The sequence below is a fragment of the Pongo pygmaeus genome, chromosome 16 (genome assembly GCF_028885625.2).
Source record: "Pongo pygmaeus isolate AG05252 chromosome 16, NHGRI_mPonPyg2-v2.0_pri, whole genome shotgun sequence".
Classification (NCBI taxonomy): Eukaryota; Metazoa; Chordata; class Mammalia; order Primates; family Hominidae; genus Pongo; species Pongo pygmaeus.
Window position 1 is genome coordinate 55,412,912 of NC_072389.2, and position 21,803 is coordinate 55,434,714.

A 21,803-nucleotide genomic window follows, 5' to 3' on the forward strand; every position below is an offset into this window, starting at 1 on the left:
AAGAAGATGAGGAAACATCAACAAAGATGAAATGGTAAAAATAAAAATAAAGTAAAAATAAAAAGGGGGGTCATATCATAAATGAAGAATTACTTAGAGTTATCAAAGCTGAGGTAGAAATCTCAGTCAATTTAATGTAGGTTTAAAATTATCAAAATTGAAACACAGAAAAAAGCAAATAAAAAATGTTCATGTAAAAACTGTTGAGCAATATCAAATGACCCAACACAAACTGAAGTCAAAGAGAGAGAAGATAGATAACAGAACAGATAAAAAATTTGAAAAGATAATGACCCCAAATTTTTCCAAAGATATAAAAGATATCAAACCATAGATCCGAAAGCTCAGAGAATCCCAAACAGAGAACACACACACACACACACACCCCTCATCTAACTGCTGAAAATTAGATAAAGGGAAAATCTTGAAATCAATCAGGAATAAAGAACAAATATAAGAATTACAGCAGTCTGAAACTCTGTAAGTCACAAGACAATAGAGTGATATCTTGAAAGTACCAAAGAATAAAACCTATCATATCAGAATTCTATACTCAGTGAAAATACTATTCAAAAATGAAAGTAAGATAAAGACTTTATCAGAAAACAAAGATGAAAAAATTAATTGCCAGCAGATCTCCAGTACAAGAAATGTTAGGGGAAATTCCTCCAGCAGAAAGAAAATGACATCAGACAAAAATTTGAATCTCCATAAATTTTTCAAGATATAATCTTGCCACACAAGTAAGCACTAAATTGCATCATAATTTATTAGCAATAGAAAGTAGCTATTCATGACTGCTGTATGTAGTCATCAGAGAGAATAATATCTTAACAAAGCAGGAAATAAGCTCCTTTAGAGGGAAACTGCCAACCCTCTACTGGTGAGTGCCTTATTTATAGTGACGATGTTTTGAATAAGGAAACCCAACTACCTTCCCTATTTCCACTTCCATCCACCTCCAGGAATGCACACAGCTGACTGGACCAGGACCATTCATCTTACTCAAGTACAATAGTCTAATGGCTGGACAGAAACCTCAGCATTCTACACAATCATGTATGTGGGTGATTGTCTGGGCTACCAGATTTGCTTTCTCAAGAATATGACCTAGAAAACTGGGAACATAGTTGAGTCTACAGGGAGCCAAAGTGGAAAGATTTGCAGGGAGAAGGAGGTAATCACATGCCATAAGCCAATAGAACACCTGATTATGCAGAATCCATGCATGGGGGGTTGGGGGTTGGAATGTTTTATAGTACTGAGGGTGAAATTTGTGGCAGGATCAACAAAACAGCAATACAAAAAAGCTGACTCACCACAACAGTAAATGATCAGTTAATTTGAGATTCTGGGTCAACAAGCTGACCCTCAACTCCATGGGAAATGTTTAATTCCCAGATCACAATTTTACTCACCATGAGGCCAATTATATGAGGATTCTCACTGTTTCAGTGAAATAGTTACGGCCTACTTTAGGTCCTTGTACTTCTTTCTATTTTGTCAACTACTGGACTTTTTTTCACCATTGTGCATCCTAGTTTTGAAGTCAAAATCCCAATTTATTTGAAACACAATGTGGTTTAGCATATTAGTTTCCTAGGGCTACTGTAACAAATCACCACAAACTTGATGTCTTAAAACAACAGAAATTTATTGTCTCACAGTTCTGGAGGACAAAAGTCCAAAGTCAAGGTGTCATGTCAGCAGAGTTGATTCCTTCTGAACACTCTGAGGGAGAATCCATTCCAGGCCTCTCTCATACCTTTTAGTGCCTTCCAGCAACTTTTGACATTCCTTGGCTTGTAGAAATAGCACTTCAATCTCTGCCTCCATCTTCTCATTGCCTTCTCTTCTCTGTCTCTTTTCTCTTCTAAGGACACCTGTCATTGAATTTAGGGCCCAGCCTAACCCAGAATGATCTTGTCTCAAGATCCTTAGCTTAATGATATCTGCAAAAACACATTTTTCAAATAATGTCACATTCACAGGCTCTGGGTATACATATCTTTTTTTGGAGGGCAGCGTGAGACACATTTGACCCACTACACTCACCATACCAGCACTTAACTAGGAATCAGAAAATTTGGGTTATAGTCCTTGCTTCACAATTGACTTGCTGTATGTGGCTTTAAGCAAGTTGATTAATCTCCCTGAGTTTCAATTCCCTTACCAAAAAATGGGAATAATGTTTGTCCTACATGTTTCAATGTGAAGTAATCGGCACATAGTATACTTTAAATAAACAGCAGATGAATAAATTAATATGTGAGTAAATAAAGGAATGGATTCATCTGGAGGTGCTCAGTAGGTCATAATTAAATCAGATCTAGAACTCAGCAGACATATTTGGGCTGAATATTTACAAGTCCTCAGCATACAGGTGGCACTCAATTCCGTAGGAATAAATGAGATCACCTAGATAGAAAAACAATAAAAAGCTGAAGTAGAAGACACAATGCTAGGAAACTTTTACATTTAAGAATTGAATGAGAAGAAAAGATATTACAAGAGAAGGAAACAAAGAAGCAAAGGACCTAAGTAGTAAAGAATTAACCAACACATTCAGGAATGAAGATACATTGTGACTGGGAGCTCCCAACAGAGCAGCATGCAGAGGCTCACATTGTGAATTTTAGCTCCAGAGCGACTGCAAGAACAAACCAACAATCCCAAGAGGACCCACAGACCCTCTGAAGGAAGTAGACTGCTCCTGCAGGACCACGGAGACACCACAAATACTGAGTGTCCCAACTGTGGAAGTGGGAAAGGTAGACCCTCCTCTCTCAAACACACACCCCCCACTGGAGAAGCTGAAGGTCTGTTTGTGGAAGAGGTTTCCGAGGTTACTTGAAGCTGAGTCAATCTGGGGAGCCGAGTGAAATACAGGGGTAGAGAAAGCAGCAGAAAGGCCCTGGGAGCTCGCTGGGCCCCCAAGCAGCCCATTCCTGCCTGGCACCAAAGAGATCCATCAGGAGGGTGAACAGAGGATTAGGGGGTAAAAGTCCACAGGAAGAAGGAACTCTCTAGTTAAACTTTGTGACAATTTGAATGGAGTGAAAAGCCTCCTGGCCAGAACTCAAGAGGAGGGCACGAAACAGGTGTGTTGACTTCACTGGTGGGGGAAGAACTAAAGCCCTTTTCTCTTGCAGCTGGTAGGTGGAAAGCCTCAGGCAACTTTTCAAGCCCCTCTCGCCCTCCTCCTGGAAACAGACTTGGGGCTGTTGGTGGGGTATAGTGGGAATGAGACCAGCCCTTCAGGTGGCCTGGGAGCTGGGTGAGGCCTGTGACTACTGGCTTTCCCTGACTTCCCTGACAACCTGCATGACTCAGCAGAGGAAGCCATAATCCTCTTAGGTACACAGCTTCAGTGACCTGGGAATCTCTCCCCAATCCTCAACAGTAGCCACAGCAAAACCCACCCAAGGAGAGTCTGAGCTCAGACAGGCCTAGCCCCACCCCCATCTGATGGTCCTTCCCTATCCACTCTGGTAGTTGAAGAAAAACGGCCTATAATCTTGGGAGTTCTAGGGCCCTGCCCACCACCAGGTCCCTCTCCACACTACTACAGCTGATGCTTCCTGGAAAATGCCACCTCCTGGCAAAAGGCCAACCAGCACAAAAATAGAGTACTAAACCACCAAAGCTAAGGACACTCATGGAGTCCGTTGCAGCCTCCACCACCTCCACTAGAACAGGTGCTGGTATCCACAGCTGAGAGACCCATAGACGGTTCACATTACAGGACTCTGTGCGGACAACCGCCAGTACCAGCCCGGAGTCAGGTAGACTCACTGGGTGGTCAGACCCAGAAGAGAGAAAACAATCACTGCAGTTCAGCTCACAGGAGCCACATCCATAGGAAGAAGGGAGAGTACTATATCAAGGGAATACCCTGTGGGACAAAAAATTCTGAACAACACCCTTCAGCCCTAGACCTTCCCTCTGACAGAGCCTACCCAAATGAGAAGGAATCAGAAAACCAACCCTGGTAATATGACAAATCAAGGCTCATCAACATCCCCAAAAGATCACACTAGTTCACCAGCAATGAATCCAAACCAAGAAGAAATCCCTGATTTGCCTGAAAAATAATTCAGGAGGTTAGTTATTAAGCTAATCTGGGAGGGACCAGAGAAAGACAAAGCCCAATGCATGGAAATTCAAAAAATGATACAAGAAGTGAAGGGAGAATTATTTACGGGAATAGATAGCTTAAAGAAAAACCAATCAAAAATTCAGGAAAGTTTGGACACGCTTTTAGAAATGTGAAATGCTCTGGAAAGTTTCAGCAATAGAAGTGAACAAGTAAGAAAAAGAAATTCAGAGCTCAAAGACAAGGTCTTCGAATTAACCCAATACAACAAAGACAAAGAAAAAGATTAAGATGATATAAACAAAGCCTTCAAGAGTCTGGGATTATGTTAAATGACCAAACCTAAAAATCATCAGAGTACCTGAGGAAGCAGAGAATTCTAAAAGCCTGGAAAATATATTTGGGGGAATAATTGAGGAAAACTTCCCCAGCCTTGTTAGAGACCTAGACATGTAAATATGAGAAGCACAAAGAACACCTGAGAAATTCATCACAAAAAGATCTTCACCTAGGCACAGTGATCAGATTATACAAAGTTAAGATGAAGAAAAGAATCTTAAGAGCTGTGAGACAGAAGCACCAGGTAGCCTATAAAGGAAAACCTATCAGATTAACAGCAGATTTCTCAGCAGAAACCCTACAAGCTAGAAAGGATTGGGGACCTATCTTCAGACTCCTCAAACAAAACAATTATCGGCCAAGAATTTTGTGTCCAGCAAAACTAAGCATCATATATGAAGGAAAGATACAGTTGTTTTCAGACAAACAAATGCTGAGAGAATTCGCCATTACCAAACCCACCCCACAAGAACTGCTAAAGGGAGCCCTAAATCTTGAAACAAATCCTGGAAACACATCAAAACAGAACCTCTTTAAAGCATAAATCACACAGGACTTATAAAACAAAACTACAAGTTAAAAAGCAAAAACAAAACAAAACAAAAAAGCAAAGTACACAGGCAACAAAGAGCACAATAAATGCAATGGTACCTCACATTTCAATATTAACATTGAAGGTGAATGGCCTAAATGCTCCACTTAAAAGATACAGAACCACAGAATGGATAAGAACCCACCAATCAACTATCTGCTGCTTTCAGGAGACTCACCTAACACATAAGGACTCACATAAACTTACAGTAATGGGGTGGGAAAAGGTGTTTCATGCAAACGGACACAAAAAGTGAGCAGGTGTAGCTATTCTTATATCAGACAAAACAAACTTTAAAGCAACAGTGGTTAAAAGAGATGAAGAGAGACAGCATAGAATGGTAAAAGGCCTTGTTCAACAGGAAAATATCACAATCCTAAATATATATGCACCTAATACTAGAGCTCCCTAATTTATAAAACAATTACTAACAGACCTAAGAAATGAGATAGCAACACAATAATACTGGGAAACTTCAATACTCCACTGACAGCACTAGACAGGTCATCAAGACAGAAAGTCAATAAACAAACAATGAATTTAAACTATACCTTGGAACAAACAGACCTAACACATATATACAGAACATTTCATCCAACAACCACAGAATATACACTCTATTCAATAGCACAAGGAACTTCCTCCAAGATAGACCATGTGATATGCCATAAAACAAGCCTCAATAAATTTTTAAAAATTGAAATTATATCAAGCACTCTCTCAGACCACAGTGGAATAAAACTGGAAATCAACTCCAAAAGGAACCTTAAAACCATGCAAATACACGAAAATTAAATAACCTGATCCTGAATGAGCTTTGGGTAAAAACGAAATCAAGATGGAAATTTAAAAATTCTTCTGACTGAATGATAATAATGACACAAACTATCAAAACCTCTGAGATTCAGCAAAGGCGGTGCTAAGAGGAAAGTTCATACCCCTAAACACCTACATCAAAAAGACTGAAAGAGCATAAAGAGACAATCTAAGATCACACCTCAAGGAACTAGAGAAACAAGAACAAACCAAATCCAAACCCCAGCAGAAAAAATGAAATAACCAAGATCAGAGCAGAACTAAATGAAATTGAAACAAATAAACAAAAAAAAAAATACAAAGAATACACGAAACAAAAATCTGGTTCTTTGAAAAGATAAATAAAATTGACAGACCATTAGGAAGATTAACCAAAAAAATAAGAGAAAAAAAATTCAAATAACCTCACTAAGAAGCAAAACAGGAGATATTACAACTGACACCACTGAAATGCAAAAGATCATTCAAGGCTACTATGAACACCTTACGCACATAAACTAGAAAACCTAGAAGAGATGGATACATTCCTGGAAAAATACAACCCTCCCAGCTTAAATCAGGAAGAATTAGATACGCTGAACAAACAGTGAGATTGAAATGGTAATTTAAAAATTACCAAGAAAAAAAAGGTCCAGGACCAGACGGATTCACAGCAGTATTCTACCAGACATTCAAAGAAGAATTGGTACCAATCCTTTTAACACTATTCCACAAGACAGAGAAAGAAAGAACCCTCCCTAATTCATTCTATGAAGCCAGCATCACCCTAATACCAAAACCAGGAAAGGACATAACCAAAAAAAGAAAACTATAGGCCAATATCCTGGATGAACATAGATGCTAAAATCCTTAACAAAATACTAGCTAACCAAATCCAACAACATATCAAAGAGATTATCCACCATGATCAAGTGGGTTTCATATCGGGGATGCAGGGATGGTTTCATATACTCAAGCCAATAAATGTCATACATGACATAAACAGAATTAAAAACAAAAATCACATGATCATCTCAATAGATGCAGAAAAAGCATTCAACAAAATCCAGCATCCCTTTATGATTAAAACTTTCAGCAAAATCGGCATACAAGGGACATACCTCAATGTAATAAAAGCCATCTATGACAAACCCACAGCCAGCATAATACTGAATGGGGAAAAGTTGAAAGCATTCCCTCTGAGAACTGGAACAAGACAAGGATGCGCACTGTCACCACTCCTCTTCAGCATAGTACTGGAAGTCCTAGCCAGAGTAATCAGACGAGAGAAAGAAATATAGGGCATCCAAATTGGTAAAGAGGAAGTCAAACTGTCACTGTTTGCTGACAATATGATCATTTACCTTGAAAACACTAAGGACTCCCCTAGAAAGCTCCTAGAACTGATAAAAGAATTCAGCACAGTTTCCAGATACCAGATTAACATACACAAATCAGTAGCTCTTCTACATACCAACAACGACCAAGCAGAGAATCAAATCAAGCACTCAATCCCTTTTACAATCGCTGCAAAAAAAAAAAAAAAATTACTTAGGAATACTAACAAAGGACTCAAAAGACCTCTACAAGGAAACTACAACACACTGCTGAAAGAAATCATAGATGACACAAACAAATGGAAACACATCCCATGCTCATGGATGGGTAGAATCAATATTGTGAAAATGACCATACTGCCAAAAGGAATCTACAAATTCAACACAATCCCCATCAGAATACCACTAATCTTCACAGAATTAGAAAAAAAACCATTCTAAAATTTATATGGAACCAAAAAAGAGCCCACGTAGCCAAAGCAAGATTAAACAAAAAGAACAAATCTGGAGGCATCACACTACCTGATTTCAAACAATACTATAAGGCTATAGTCACCAAAACAGCATGGTACTGGTATGAAAATTGGCACACAGACTAATGGAACAGAATAGATAACCCAGAAATAAACCCAACTATTTACAGCCAACTCATCTTCGACAAAGCAAACAAAAACAAAGTGGGGAAAGGATACCCTTTTCAACAAATGGTGCCTATGACAATTGGTTAGCCACATGTAGGAGAATGAAACTGGATCCTCATCTCTCACCTTATGCAAAAATCAACTCTAGATGGATTAAGGACTTAAACCTAGGACCTGAAACTATAAAAATTCTAGAACATAACATTGGAAAAACCCTCTAGACATTGGCTTATGCAAGGATTTCATGACCAAAAGCAATAAAAACAAAGATAAATAGCTGGGATCTGATTAAACTAAAGAGGTTTTGCACAGCAAAAGGAACAGCAGAGTAAATAGACAATCTACAGAGTGGGAGAAAATCTTTACAACCTACACATCTGACAAAGGACTAATATCCAGAATCTACAACGAACTCTAACCAGTAAGAAACTAACAAATCTAATCAGTAAGAAACAAAGAAACTAACCAAAAAATCTAATCAGTAAGAAAACAACAAACAATCCTATCGACAAGGGGGCTAAGGACATGAATAGACAATTCTCAAAGGAAGACATACAAATGGTCAACAAGCATATTAAAAAATGCTCAACATCACTAATGATCAAGGAAATGCAAATCAAAACTACAACGTGATACCACCTCACTCCTGCAAGAATGGCCATAATCAAAAAATCAAAAAACCGTAGACGTTGGCATGGATGTGGTAAATAAGAAACTCTTCTACACTGCTAGTGGGAATGTAAACTAGTACAGCCACTATGGAAAACGGTGTGGCGATTCCTTAAAGAACTAAAAGTAGAACTATGATTTGATCCAGCAATCCCACTGCTGGGTATCTACCCAAAGGAAAAGAAGTCATTACTCAAAAAAGATACTTGCACACGCATGTTTATAGCAGCACAATTTACAATTGCAAAATCGTGGAACCAAGCCAAATGCCCATCAATCAATGAGTGGTTAAAGATACTGTGATATATATATGTGTGTATATATGTATCACAGTATATATATATATCATAGTATATATAGAGAGAGTGTGTGTATATATACTGCAGAGTATATATATATACACCACAGTATATATATAGTGTGTATATATATATACTGCACAGCATATATATATATACACTATATATAAACATTGTGTGTGCATACACACACACACACAATGGAATACTACACAACCATAAAAAGGAATGAATTAACAGCATTTGCAGTGACCTGAATGAGATTAGAGACTATTATTCTAAGTGATGCAACTCAGAATTGGAAAGCCAAACATCGTATGTTCTCACTGATATGTGGGAGCTAAGCTGTGAGGATGCAAAGACATAAGAATAATACAATGGACTTTGGGGACTTGGGAAGAGTAGAAGGAGGGCAAGGGATAAAAGACTACAAATCTGGTGCAGTGTATACTGCTCAGGTCATGGGTGCACCAAAATCTCACAAATCACCATTAAAGAACTTGCTCATGTAACCAGATACCACCTGTACCCCAATAACTTATGGAAAAATAAAATTTTTTAATTAAATTAAAAAATAAAAAACAAAATTAATAAAAAAATCCAAAAAAGAGTACATTGTGACTGGGATGGAGACTATGTGCATTGCAGTGGGATATTGAAAGGAGAGAGAGCGAGCTGTTGAAAAAATAGAAACCAAATCTGGAGAATTAGCACTAGAAACAATGATGATTTCATTAGTAGTTTTCCCTGAGTTAGAAGTCAACACTTAATCGAAGACATTCTGGTCAGAACTAAAGAGGGCAAACATCTTTTTCTCAAATTATAAATTGTCCTGACTGTGTAGCAAGCACAACTGGGATGCCAATGCAAGGGTTCCCTGCTCTGTCATGTCTAATATCAATAATCAGTTGTTCTCAGTCTCACCTTTTTTTCATTCTCCAAAAAGAGGGTCAATCTTATCACACACCATCTCCATCAAACCCTTGCCATTTTGTTCGCTGAACACCTGCACATCCTGTATGTCTATACTCAAATGGTACCATGCTAGACAGTCAATAGGATGACAGGCACCCACATTTCAAGAAATGTGATTAACTTATGGCAACAACGGTCAGAGATTATTCTTCCCACAAACTACTGAACGAGTCAGTCACACAAAATTTCTATTTGTACCAAGTATGTAATGTCACAAAAATAGCAAGCTTCATAATCTATAATTTTTTGTCAAGAATGGCCCTGTGCATTAGGTGCCTCAAATTCTACAAAATTAACACAAGTCACTGTTGAGAGCTCAGTACACTTCTCAAAGCTACTCAGCCAATGCATGACAGATAAAGACTCAAAATCAGGTCTTCTGGCTTCAACTCTCACAATCTTTTCTATTACTTCACTCCAGGAAATTGAATTCTAGTTACGAAGGCAAAACTAACAGGTAAGAAACAATCAAAAGCCAACCTATGCGATGGGTTTATAAGTTCAGTACAAGAGCTGGATCAGCATGGGCTGGAAGATTTAAAGGAAAATGTTTGGGAATACTTTTTTTCACATGAACTCTACATGGAAGTGTAAAACAAGTATATGAGCTGTTTTGATTGGAGCTAGGGTAGGATCCTCCCAGAGCGCCTTTCCCACTCTATGCAATGAACTCTCCTCAGTGGCTTCTCAGCCACTAGGGCTCTACCGAGTAGTTTGGAAGCCAGTGGACTAAATCAGTAGTTCTCAAAGTATAGTCCCTGGACTAGCAGTGTCAGCGACACCTGGTAACTTCCTAGAGATATGAATTCTTTGGCCCCACCCAAGACTCACTGAATCAGAAATTCTGGAGATGGGGCTTAATGAACTATGTTTTAGCATGTTCCCCAGGTGATTCTCAGGCTTGTAAAGTTTGAGAAATAGTGAACTACTTCATCTCCATAAAGTAGGAAGGGAAGCCACCTGCTTTAAAAGAATTGGGACTGGAAACTTTGAAGGGGGTAGGGAAGGTCTGGGACTGCCATTAGGAAGCCTTCTCTCAAATAGCAGAGATAGATGATAGGGATGAACGTCCTGACCAAGGCTAGAAGGTGTCAATATGCACACCCAGTAATCCTGTCTTACCCCTAAACTTCTCCTGCAATACCTAGAATAGGACAAAAGAGAGCGGGCATTTGAGGTCATCTATACCTGGATAGAAAGTTTAAGGAAAAGAGGGGTCTAGGAGGCCACGTTGAAGTGACTGGCCAGGAAGGGACCAAAATCTTGATAGAGGAAATGAGTAGGCTCAGTAATGTCAGAGAATGGGAGAAGGGGATAAGGAGGCTTAACTAAGGCTATGGGGACGGAGAATCTCCATGTCTGAGATCTCAGTGCTGACAAAATCCTAAATTATATCAAAGTCCAAGATCTGGCTCTATTTCATATTTCACTGTGGAATTTATGTTACTGAATAGACAAACTTGTATAAAAACAATTTCTATATGGTATAAAAACCCAGACAAAAGTTGCAGTTTTCTACATTCAAAAATATTTTAATTTCTTTATTTTTATCTGTTTGTGAGAATTTGTAAGATTATTTTGTTTTGTTTTTCATATGAGATGGGGTCTCACTGTGTTGCCCAGTTCAGTCTTGAACTCCTGGCCTCAAGTGATCCTCCTGCCTCAGTCTCCCAAGTAGCTGGAATTACAGGTGCATGCCCCCATACTTGGATAATTTCTGTACTTTTTATGTGTTGATGTAACACTGTCTTCATCTTCTCTTGGAAAGGGCTACATGTTTATTGTTACTGTCTTTAAAATTGTGGTAAAATATGCGTAACATAAAAATTAACCATTTTAACCATTTTCAAGTGTACAGTTCAGGTATACTTTTTTAATGCCAAAAATGTCATTCTTCTATAAAATAACAAATATACTGTGATGGGGGAGGGGGTTGTTTTTACTAGAAAAATTAAGAAGTTGTTACTTTTTTTGAGTCCCTAATTTGGTTTTGAAATATAACACTGGACTAAGAAATTCAGGAATCAAAGAACTACTGCCCTAAAGGAGAGTTGAGATTTACAGGGTTAGGATGGTCAGGGGTGGAAAGTGGTAAGAACAAGCCAGTAGAAAGAGGAAGGTGCAGGGCATTTTTAGGAGTGTGCGACCAGACTTGCTAAAAACAAAGTGCTCTTGAAAAGGAACAGTTAGAATTAAGTTTTGGTCCATTTTAAAATATTTAATACCTAATAATGTTTGGTTCATAGCAGAATCTCAATAAATATTTGTCAATTGAGTGTAGTGAAAGCTTGAGTGAGATTCAGAAGAGCCAGAAAATAAAGTTTAAATTTCATTTTATAGACTAGAGGTTCCCAAGAGATGTACCAAGAATGGGCAGCCAATGTGCTAAGCTATCGATCACCTTTCAAAGGAATCAGGCAGAAGCCAGGGCATCTGGTCAACTCTAGGCCAGGTATGTTCTAGTATGCTGTACAAATACAACTGTCTATAGATGTCATTGGTGGAAGACAATAGGAAGCAATGGGGAACCACTAAAGATAATTGAGCAGTGGAGATATAAGATGGTAGCAATATTTCCAGGAAGACTATTGCTGTGGTTTTAATGTTCATGTCCCCTACAAAATTCATATATTGAAATCCTAACATGCAATGTGATGGTATTAGGAGGTAGAGCCTTTGGGGAGTAATTTGATCATAGGGCAGAGCCCTCACGAATGGGATTAGTGCCCTCATAAAACAGGCCCCAGAGAGGTAATTTGTCCCTTCTACCAAACAGTACACAGTGAGAAGGCACCATCTATGAGAAAGTAGCCCTTCACCAAACACCACATCTGCTGGCACCTTGATCTTAGACTTGCCTCCAGAACTCTGAGAAATAAATTTCTGTTGTTTATAAACTACCCAGCTTACAGTATTTTGTTATAGCAGCCCATACAGACTAAGACATCTATTAACCTCGTGATAGAGCAAGAGCTGGATCTCAGGCTCAAAGCTGGAATCATTGGGACTCCCGAGGTATATATTATAGACATTTGCAAATTACTTCCCCAAATTTACTCTCTCTAACCCCACTTTTTAATAATACCCTAAAACGTTCCACAAAATGGCCTAGGTGAAATTGATTATACTCTCTGCCCCATGGGTGAGCCCTGATTGGCTTAAAACAACTAGCACCTTTTTTCCCCAGGACCCACAGACATTGGTTCAGGAATGGGTGCATAATCCAGTCAGGGATTTTTTTTTTTTTTATGAGAACTCCTAAGAAAAAGATTCTTGTATTTCTCTCTGAAGTTGAGCCAGAAAGCATGTACCCCTAAGGGCTGTTGGCAGCCATCTTTGGACAACAACCAGAGAGCCTGAATGAGAACAGAGGAGGTGCAGAGGAGAAATAGTGAAAGCAAAACTAGATCCAGGTGTCAGCATTTAAAATCCTTGATGTCCTAGCCCCGGACTCTCCAGTTACTGCTTAAATTCCTCTTTCTGCTTCAGCTAGCTTGGGTCTTGTTTTCTTTTACTTGTAACTGAGGTTAAAGTGATCCTCAGAATAAGAGGAGAAAAAGTGGAGCCTTGTGGTCATCTAGCACTCTGGGTAGACAGTAGCTGTTTAAGGAAGAGAAAAGAGGGGTGCAGGTGGCTACGCAGAAGTGACTAGCCATCAAGGGACGAGGGTGGCATTGGGATGAAAAAGGAAGGGCTGGCTCTGAGCTTCAACATGAAAAGTTCACACGAGAATGGTTTCTGTCAGGCCCTCACTTTGGTTAATTCTACTGCTTTCTCCTCAGGGATGATGAAGGCCCCCAGCTCATCCCCAGGGAAATGATGCAACCAGGTAGCTGGATCAGAAATGAAAAAGTCAGGAAAAGGGAAAGGTTGCTTGAGCAGTTACCAGGGATAAGAAAAAGAGGCTAAAAAACGGTAGGGGGTGGCCTGGAGGGAATGTGAAACATTTTTGTGCGTTTTACGCACACCGAAAAAAAAGAGGACATGGACAGAAACCTAGAGAATAGGAGGACAGCATAATATAGTTACTAAGAATAAGCTAAGAGTTGGTTCCCCAGGACCAAACAGATACCATTTCCAAAACCCACGAATTACTTACCAGCTGTCTCAATTCACCTAAGGTTCCCTTTCTTGTCTGTAAATGAGCATGAAAGTGCCACCTGTATAAAATAACTGAGGCTCCCAAAATGTAACATAGGGAAGCTCCTAGCAGCGTGTCTAGGAGGAATAAGCATTATCTGTATTTATCGTATCAAATTAAGACAGAGGAACACAGGAGGACAGGAGAGGATGAAAACAGAACACTACTTAGATCCTGACCCTCCTCAGTGGCAAGTAGTGAGCATTCACTTTGTACAGAAGTAGTACTAAGGCAAATTAAAAGAAAGGTTCACATTTCCTCTAAAAGAAATGGTTTTTGAGACATGCCAATACCACTTACTCAATGTCCTCTGTACTATACTATTCTCTGACAGAGCCACTTATTAAATGTGTGAACTGTGCTGACAACACTTGCCAACTTTCAACATGAGGGAACAGCAGGATCACTTAACAGAACAAAATCGTAAAATAATGTCAAAGCTTGATTTCAGGTGGTGAGGTGTAGCACTGCTCTTCACGAAATCAGGACTCCCCCGACCAGGCAGGGCCGACTAGGTTAGGGTGTCCTTCCCTCACTCACCTGGCAGGGCTTGGGATGAGCTGGACGTCACTGCCGCGGGCATTTCTGTTCAACCTTGAAGCCTTCGCTACAGGAGACCGCCTGGCAGTCGGGCTGGGAAGCAAATCTGAGAAAGAGAGAGAGACCAGGCGAAAAGCCCTTGGGACCAGGAAGCAGAGATGAGATTCTGGTTTGGCAGTGGCGCCTGGTACCGGCTATTAATAAATAATAGGACTGTCTGACATTTATAAGGCACTTTATCGGTAATAACAGTGTCATCTCCATAAGCCACTCTATTAGTGGTAACAAATAATAGCCCCACGCCTGCATTATCTCCTTTAATATTCTCAACGTCCGCTAAGCGCGTCTTATCACCATTTAAAGAAACCGTGGCTCCTAGAGGTAAAGTACTTCGGTCACAAGGCGAGGGGGTCCAGACTTGACCCCAGACCTCCAGACTCGAGCTGGGAGCCGCAGGGCAGCCTGCCCAGCCCGGGGAGGACCGCGTGGGAGGGCCGGGAGAGCAGGTGGCTGCCCCCCACAAGGGGGCGGGCTCAGCCGGCCAGTCCCGCCCGGAACCCCCGGCAACGCGCATACGACTACACCTGCTCCGGAGCCCGCGGCGGTACCTGCAGCGGAGGAGCTCTGTCTTCCCCTTCATCTCACGCTAGCCCGGCGTCCCGCCGCGTGCGCCCCGGCGCAGCCCGCCAGTCCGCCCGGAGCCAGCCCAGTCGCCGCGCTGCAAGCCCGGGGTGAACCCTCTGCCCTCGCTGGGACAGAGGGCCCCGCAGCGGTCATGCTTTCCGCCATCTACACAGTTCTGGCGGGGCTGCTGTTCCTGCCGCTCCTGGTGAACCTCTGCTGCCCCTACTTCTTCCAGGACATAGGCTACTTCTTGAAGGTGGCCGCCGTGGGCCGGAGGGTGCGCAGCTACGGGAAGCGGCAGCCGGCGCGCACCATCTTGCGGGCGTTCCTGGAGAAAGCGCGCCAGACTCCACACAAGCCTTTTCTGCTCTTCCGCGACGAGACTCTCACCTACGCGCAGGTGGACCGGCGCAGCAATCAGGTGGCCCGGGCGCTGCACGACCACCTCGGCCTGCGCCAGGGAGACTGCGTGGCGCTCTTTATGGGTAACGAGCCGGCCTACGTGTGGCTGTGGCTGGGGCTGGTGAAGCTGGGCTGTGCCATGGCGTGCCTCAATTACAACATCCGCGCGAAGTCCCTGCTGCACTGCTTCCAGTGCTGCGGGGCGAAGGTGCTGCTGGCGTCGCCAGGTGAGCCCCGAGGATCGCCCTGCTCTGGCACCAGGGCTTCTCGGCGCCTTGACTGACGAGCCACAGCGTGGCATAAGGGGTTCGCAGAGGGAGGTTCAGTTCGGAACTGTAGGTATAGAAAAAGGTTGGCAGTGTTTCCCTGAATCGCAAATAATGATCATTTAGGACCACCTGTTGTGGAAGCTGATTATGTGCTAGGTTCTGTGTTAAGCACTCTACAGGCAGTGTGGTTTTTAATCCTCACAATGGGTAGGATTTGTTATAGGACTTTTATAGATGAGACCACTGAGGTCCTGAGAGGTGAAGCCTCATGCCCAGCCATCTATCTCCAAATTCCAAGCTCTTAATCAATACTTATAACATCTGCATTAAAATGCAGAGGGTCTTGACTGCGAACTCTAGTGGATCCAGAGGGGCTCTTCTCACCTCTGCTGCTTGACTGGCTGTGTGATCATGGGAAAGTCACTTCTCTCTGTCCCTTGGTTTGCTCCTCTCTAATGAGGCAGCCTTCAATGTTGCTTCCAGCTCTCAACTGCTGTTAGCATCCCTGTCCCCTCCCTGCAGAACAAAGGTGACCCCACCTGATCCCCAGAGAGAAGATATTGGGGATCTGCTACAGGGCCCTTGTGAGCCCCCACTGCATCTATCACAATAGTGAGCCTTTCAGTTCTGTGGTTAGCTCTTGCCACATTTCAGCCAGACTTGAAATAGTAACTTAAGTGATGACAAGTTCAGGAAGTGACAGAGAACCTGTTACTCACAGGGCTGATGGCTTTCCCCTCCCAGAGAGCTTGTCTCTGCACTTGAATAAGGACCAAGGGTTCCTTCTCTCAATCAGTAAGAAGAGGCCTACCCAGGTGTGGGCTGAAAGACCTGGGTGACAGGGTAGGGGTCTAGGGAGCTGAGGAGCCTCAGCTTTCTAGAATGCATTTCTGTGTTAAGCCCTATAGTAGATGCTTTTATTACCCCGGGAGATAACATATCACTATCCCCACCACCACCACCACCATTATACAGTTGAGAAAACTGAGGCTTAAAATTCCAACCTAGCTCTATCCAACTTCAAAGCCATGCTCTTTCCTACATCTTTTTTTTTTTTTTTTTTTTTTTTTTTGACAGTCTCGTTCTGTTGCCCAGGCTGGAGTGCAGTGGCGCTATTTCAGTTCACTGTAACCTCTGCCTCCCAGGCTCAAGCAATCCTCCCAGCTCAGCCTCTCAAGTAGCTGGGACCACAGGCATGCACCACCATGCCCAGCTAATTTTTTGTTATTTTTGGTAGAAACAGGGTTTCACCATGTTGCCCAGGCTGGTCTCAAACTCCTGAGATCAAGCGATCCACCCACCTTGGCCTTTGTAATCTCAAAGTGCTGGGATTACAGGTGTGAGCCACCACACCCAGCCTCTTTCCTACATCTTATTGTTTTCATCTGCATGGATGTAAAGTGTTAAGTGTGCTGGAAGGGATGAAGTGTCCACTTGCTCTATTCCTTCATTTCATAGCTGGGGAAACTGAGGCAAGCTAAGCGGGTTACAGAAAGATGAAAGGTTAATTCACTTGTGAGAAACCAGGAATCTTACACACCTGCTTCATGTGGCATGAAATGAATAATCCAAAAAATATAGGCTTTGTATAAAAGTTTAAAAGCAGAAAGCCAAATTTTAGGCTGGGAGCAGTGGCTCAAACCTGTAATCCCAGCACTTTGGGAGGCCGAGGCAGGTGGATCACTTGAGGTTAGGAGTTCAAGACTAGCCTGGCCAACGTAGCAAAAACCCCGTCTCTACTAAAAAAAAAAAAATTAGCTGGGCATGGTGGCACGTGCCTGTAATCCAAACTACCTGGGAGGCTGAGACAGGAGAATCACCTGAACTCAGGAGGCAGAGGTTGCAGTGAGCCGAGATCATGCCACTGCACTCCAGCCTGGGGGACAGAGTGAGACTCCATCTCAAAAAAAAGAATAAAAAAAAGAAAGACAAGTTTAAAGGTGGCTAAATTATTTGGAAGAGATGGTCCTTTCAAGAAAATTCCCATTAATTTCTAGCTGCCTGAGAAAAGCGATAACTTCACTACTTTGTAACTAGAAGACTCTCCTAAGCCTATTACTTTACCAACTTACTTGGAGGGAAATTATTAACACAGTGATCTTTGTTCCACTTCAGGAAGCATTTAAATTCTGTTTATCACTTTAGTATCCCAGGCCCCCTGAGAGGGTGGTCACAGGGTTTGGAGTTTCGTTGACAAAGAAGTTCAGGATTAAATGACCATAATACAGTTTGGTTCTGCAATAAAGTCAGAATTACAACCAGATACCCTCTTCCCACCCAGGCAACAGTTCTCTGCCATAGAGCTATGTGTTTACATAGAGAATATATGGAAATTTCTATATTAAAATCAAACGTGAACCAGACTTTACAGTGGACCTAAGGCACTCTCTGGACAGTCAACTGACCTCTGAGGGAGGCCACATATTTGAAAATAAAGTCAGTTTTTCCAAATCACTGAGATACCTTTGCACATGTAGCAAAATTACAGTCTGTCACAGAGTTGCTTGTTTACTAAACATGCCCATGGGAAAATATGTTGAATGGACTGATTCTTAGAATTCTTTGGTGTTGGAAGGGACCTTAGAGATATTCTAACCCTATAATCCTGTAAGTTTAATGAATGTGTTATACTTTTAAAAAAAAGTTTAAAGAAGAAACTTTAATAAGCCTAAGAATCACCTGGGAAGCTTACTTTTTGTTTTTTTTTTTTTTTTTTTGAGACGGAGTCTCGCTCTTTCGCCCAGGCGGGACTGCAGTGGAGCCATCTCGGCTCACTGCAAACTCCGCCTCCCTGGTTCACGCCATTCTTCTGCCTCAGCCTCCCCAATAGCTGGGACTACAGGTACCCGCCAGCACGCCCGACTAATTTTTTGTATTTTTAGTAGAAACGGGGTTTCACCGTGTTAGCCAGGATGGTCTCTATCTCCCGACCTTGTGATCTGCCCGCCTCGGCCTCCCAAAGTGCTGGGATTACAGGCGTGAGCCACCGCACCCGGCCGGAAGCTTACTTTTAAAAACATTCTGAGGCTGGACGCTATGGCTCACTCCTGTAATCCTAGCACTTTGGGAAGTGGAGGAGGGAGGATCGCTTGAGCCCAGAAGTTCAAGATTAGCCTGGGCAACATGATGAAACCCCGTCTCTACAAAAAAAAAAATACAAAAATTAACTGGGCATGATGGTGAGCACCTGTGGTCCCAGTTACTGGGGAGGCTGAGGTGAAAGGATTGCTTGAGCCCGGGAGGTTGAGGCTGCACTGAGCTGTGATTGTGCCACTACACTCTGGCCCGGGTGATAGAGTGAAACCCTGTGTCAAAACAAAAAATTTCTGAGATCATCCCCAAAAATGCTGATTCAGTAAGAGTATGTTGGGGCCCAGGAATGTGTATTTTTATAAGAAACCCCACCCCCAACCCCAGGTGATTTCGAAACAAATGGTCTGAGGACTAGGCTTTGAGAAACAGTCTAGTTTCCCATTGTTTTTCATTGTTGTTGTTTGTTTGTTTGTTTGTTTTTGAGACAGAGTCTCGCTCTGTTGCCCAGGCTGGAGGTGCCGTAGCGCGATCTCGACTCACGGCAACCTCTGCCTCCCAGGTTCAAGTCATTCTCCTACCTCAGCCCCTCAGGTAGCTGGGACTACAGATGCCCGCCACCATGCCCAGCTAATTTTTGTATTTTTAGTAGAGATGGGGTTTCACCATGTTGGCCAGGATGGTCTCGATCTCTTGACCTCGTGATCCACCCACCTCGTCTTCCCAAAGTGCTGGGATTAGAGGCGTGAGCCACTGCTACTGGCCTTCTCATTGTCTTATAGCTGTATAAACAAAGGCCTAGAGGGATGATATGAATTGCCCATGGTCAAGTGGATAGTTAGGAACAGAAAGGTAGAGATAGCACCCAAATTTTTTTTTCTCACTTACGTGGCACTGTTTATTCTATCACACCATCTTGAACATGATACATAAATGTGAGTTTGATTCCATACTTTGAGTTTCAGCCCAGGGCTTGTGGGCTAGTAAGAGCTCTTGAGCTCCATCTGTCAAATTTCTGCAGTATATGTAAAGGACCAGCACAGAGGCATTTATCATGAGAATTGATCCAGTTGTTATGAATTTGGGGGTTTCTTTATAAAACTTAACAGGACTCAACCACTATCAGGAATTTCAGTACTCAATTACTCCTTCCAATTTTACTATAGTTACGGAAAGTCAAGACTCACAAACACTTCCCTGAATCAAGCAGCAGCACTGTTTCCCAGAGAATATGACTTTCTCTCTATTGTACATTTCAGGATCGTTCTCCAGGGCAGGGTATGATCTAGGTAATCACATGGGAAAATTGTCTCCAAGGATAAGAACCTGTATCAATGTTGTAACTAATAAAAGCCACATGGCTGGGCCGGTAGTTTTTCACACAACTTTCCAAATACAGAATATGGGTAAAACAGTAAAACATATTTTATTTCACACAATATGAGATATTTTATAAAAACCTACAAAAGAGGCCTGAAATAGTACATTTGTTCTGTTTCCATTTATCCTAGCATCAAGATCATCAATAAACTAGCTCTTCCACTGGGTAGATAACCCAGGTCTCCTGAGGGTCCCTTCATCAGCTCACTGGCAGGGTATACACTGCCTAACTCAACACAGCCATGCGAGGCTCCCACAGTGTAGGCACTACTCTTATGAAAGGCTTTAGTAACAGTTAAAGATACTCTCTGTTGCAAAACTGAGTCCCAGGTAAGTTATAAAATGTTCCAGATTACCTTTGACCTGGTTTTGCAAGGTTGCAGAAAACAAAATTTGACCACCTTCAAACAATGTGATAAAGGAAAAATGCTTACAATAGCTTTCAAAAATATTGCATCATTAAAAGCTCTAAGACTGAAGAACTTCATTACAAAACAAGTGTTCCAACCAAGGATAACCCTTGTCATCCAAACTTTTGAGATTAGATTGAGAAAAACTGATGGTACAACAATTTGATTTTCAAAGCAAGAAACATTTAGAGGGAGGAGAGGCCACCAAAAAAAAAAAACAAAGGAGAGAGAGTCCCAACAAGCTACAAGCTAGTTTTCTCTGTGCCATGATGGGATGGAGAACTAAGAAGATGAATTAGTTCAAGGATCTTACAGTCCAGTGAAAGAACTAAACCGCATGCGCAAATGATTGTGATACCCAGTAGAATGTGCTCAGTGTGCTGGGAGAGCTATAAGTGCTATAGGAAAACAAGCAGAGGTCAAGAGAAGGCTTTTTGGGGGCACTGACTATTGAGCTGAACAAATGCAGTGGGGGAGGGGGCATTCCAGGCAAAAGGAGCACCAGAGACAATTCTGATCAGGTGCTTAAAACAGTGAGATGCTTCATTAAAGGATATTGCGATGTAAGAACAATGGCAGGCTGGACTTAAAAATAGTCATTTTTTTAAGCTGTTTCCTGAAGGGACTGAGGAAATGGAAAAAATAGGGACTCAGAGAGTCCAAAGAATGGCCAACAGCAGTGGCCTCACTTCCACAGAAGGAAATATTTAATTTTCTAATGCCAACTTTAGTCCAGAATCAAGGCACAGAAATAATCTAATCTACACTCTTCTCACCTCTTTGGGCTGCCCAAGGAGTAACTTAAATGAGTTGCTTCAATGCACTTTGTCTCAAAGGCTTAGAATTCTCTCATATATCTTTCAATAATTCCCTAGTAATGTCTAGCACATAGTAGGCAGGCAGTCAATAAATGTCTGTTGGGCAGGGCATGGTGGCTCATGTCTGTAATCCTAACACTTGGGGAGGCCAAGATGGGCAGATCACCTGAGGTCAGGAGTTGGAGACCAGCCTGGCCAACATGGCGAAACCCTGTCTCTATTAAAAATACAAAAATTAGTCGGGCATGGTGGCGGGCACCTGTAATCCCAGCTACTCCAGAGGCTGAGACACAAGAATCACTTGAACCTGGGAGGTGGAGGTTGCAGTGAGCCAAGATCACACCACTGCACTCCAGCCGGGGTGACAGAGTGAGACTGTCTAGATAGATAGATAGATAGATAGATAGATGGATGCATACAAACATACATACATACATAATAGATAA

The 21,803-nt window shown here is 42.0% G+C and overlaps 2 protein-coding genes across 9 annotated transcripts in view; one reads left to right on the forward strand and one right to left on the reverse strand.

Moving 5' to 3' along the window:
* Positions 1-15,386, reverse strand: part of ATP8B4 (ATPase phospholipid transporting 8B4 (putative)) — a 337,888-nt gene extending 322,502 nt beyond the window's left edge. For 6 of the 7 annotated variants that reach the window (XR_010123815.1, XM_063652222.1, XM_063652224.1 and 3 more), the window contains exons 1-2: positions 15,033-15,386; positions 14,425-14,530 (exon numbers count right to left, since the gene is read on the reverse strand). Coding sequence is in view for 5 of the 7 variants with exons in the window: in XM_063652222.1 (XP_063508292.1) it covers positions 14,425-14,467 (43 nt within the window). In the remaining 2 variants the exon portion in view is untranslated. Of the gene's footprint in view, positions 1-14,424; positions 14,531-15,032 lie in introns of those variants that run through there. The other variant, XM_054449989.2, reaches the window with a different exon arrangement.
* SLC27A2 (solute carrier family 27 member 2) overlaps positions 15,200-21,803 on the forward strand; it is a 53,694-nt gene continuing 47,090 nt past the window's right edge. For both annotated transcript variants that reach the window (XM_054449992.2, XM_054449994.2), the window contains exon 1: positions 15,200-15,677. In XM_054449992.2, coding sequence (XP_054305967.1) covers positions 15,200-15,677 — 478 coding nt within the window. The remainder of the gene's footprint in view (positions 15,678-21,803) is intronic.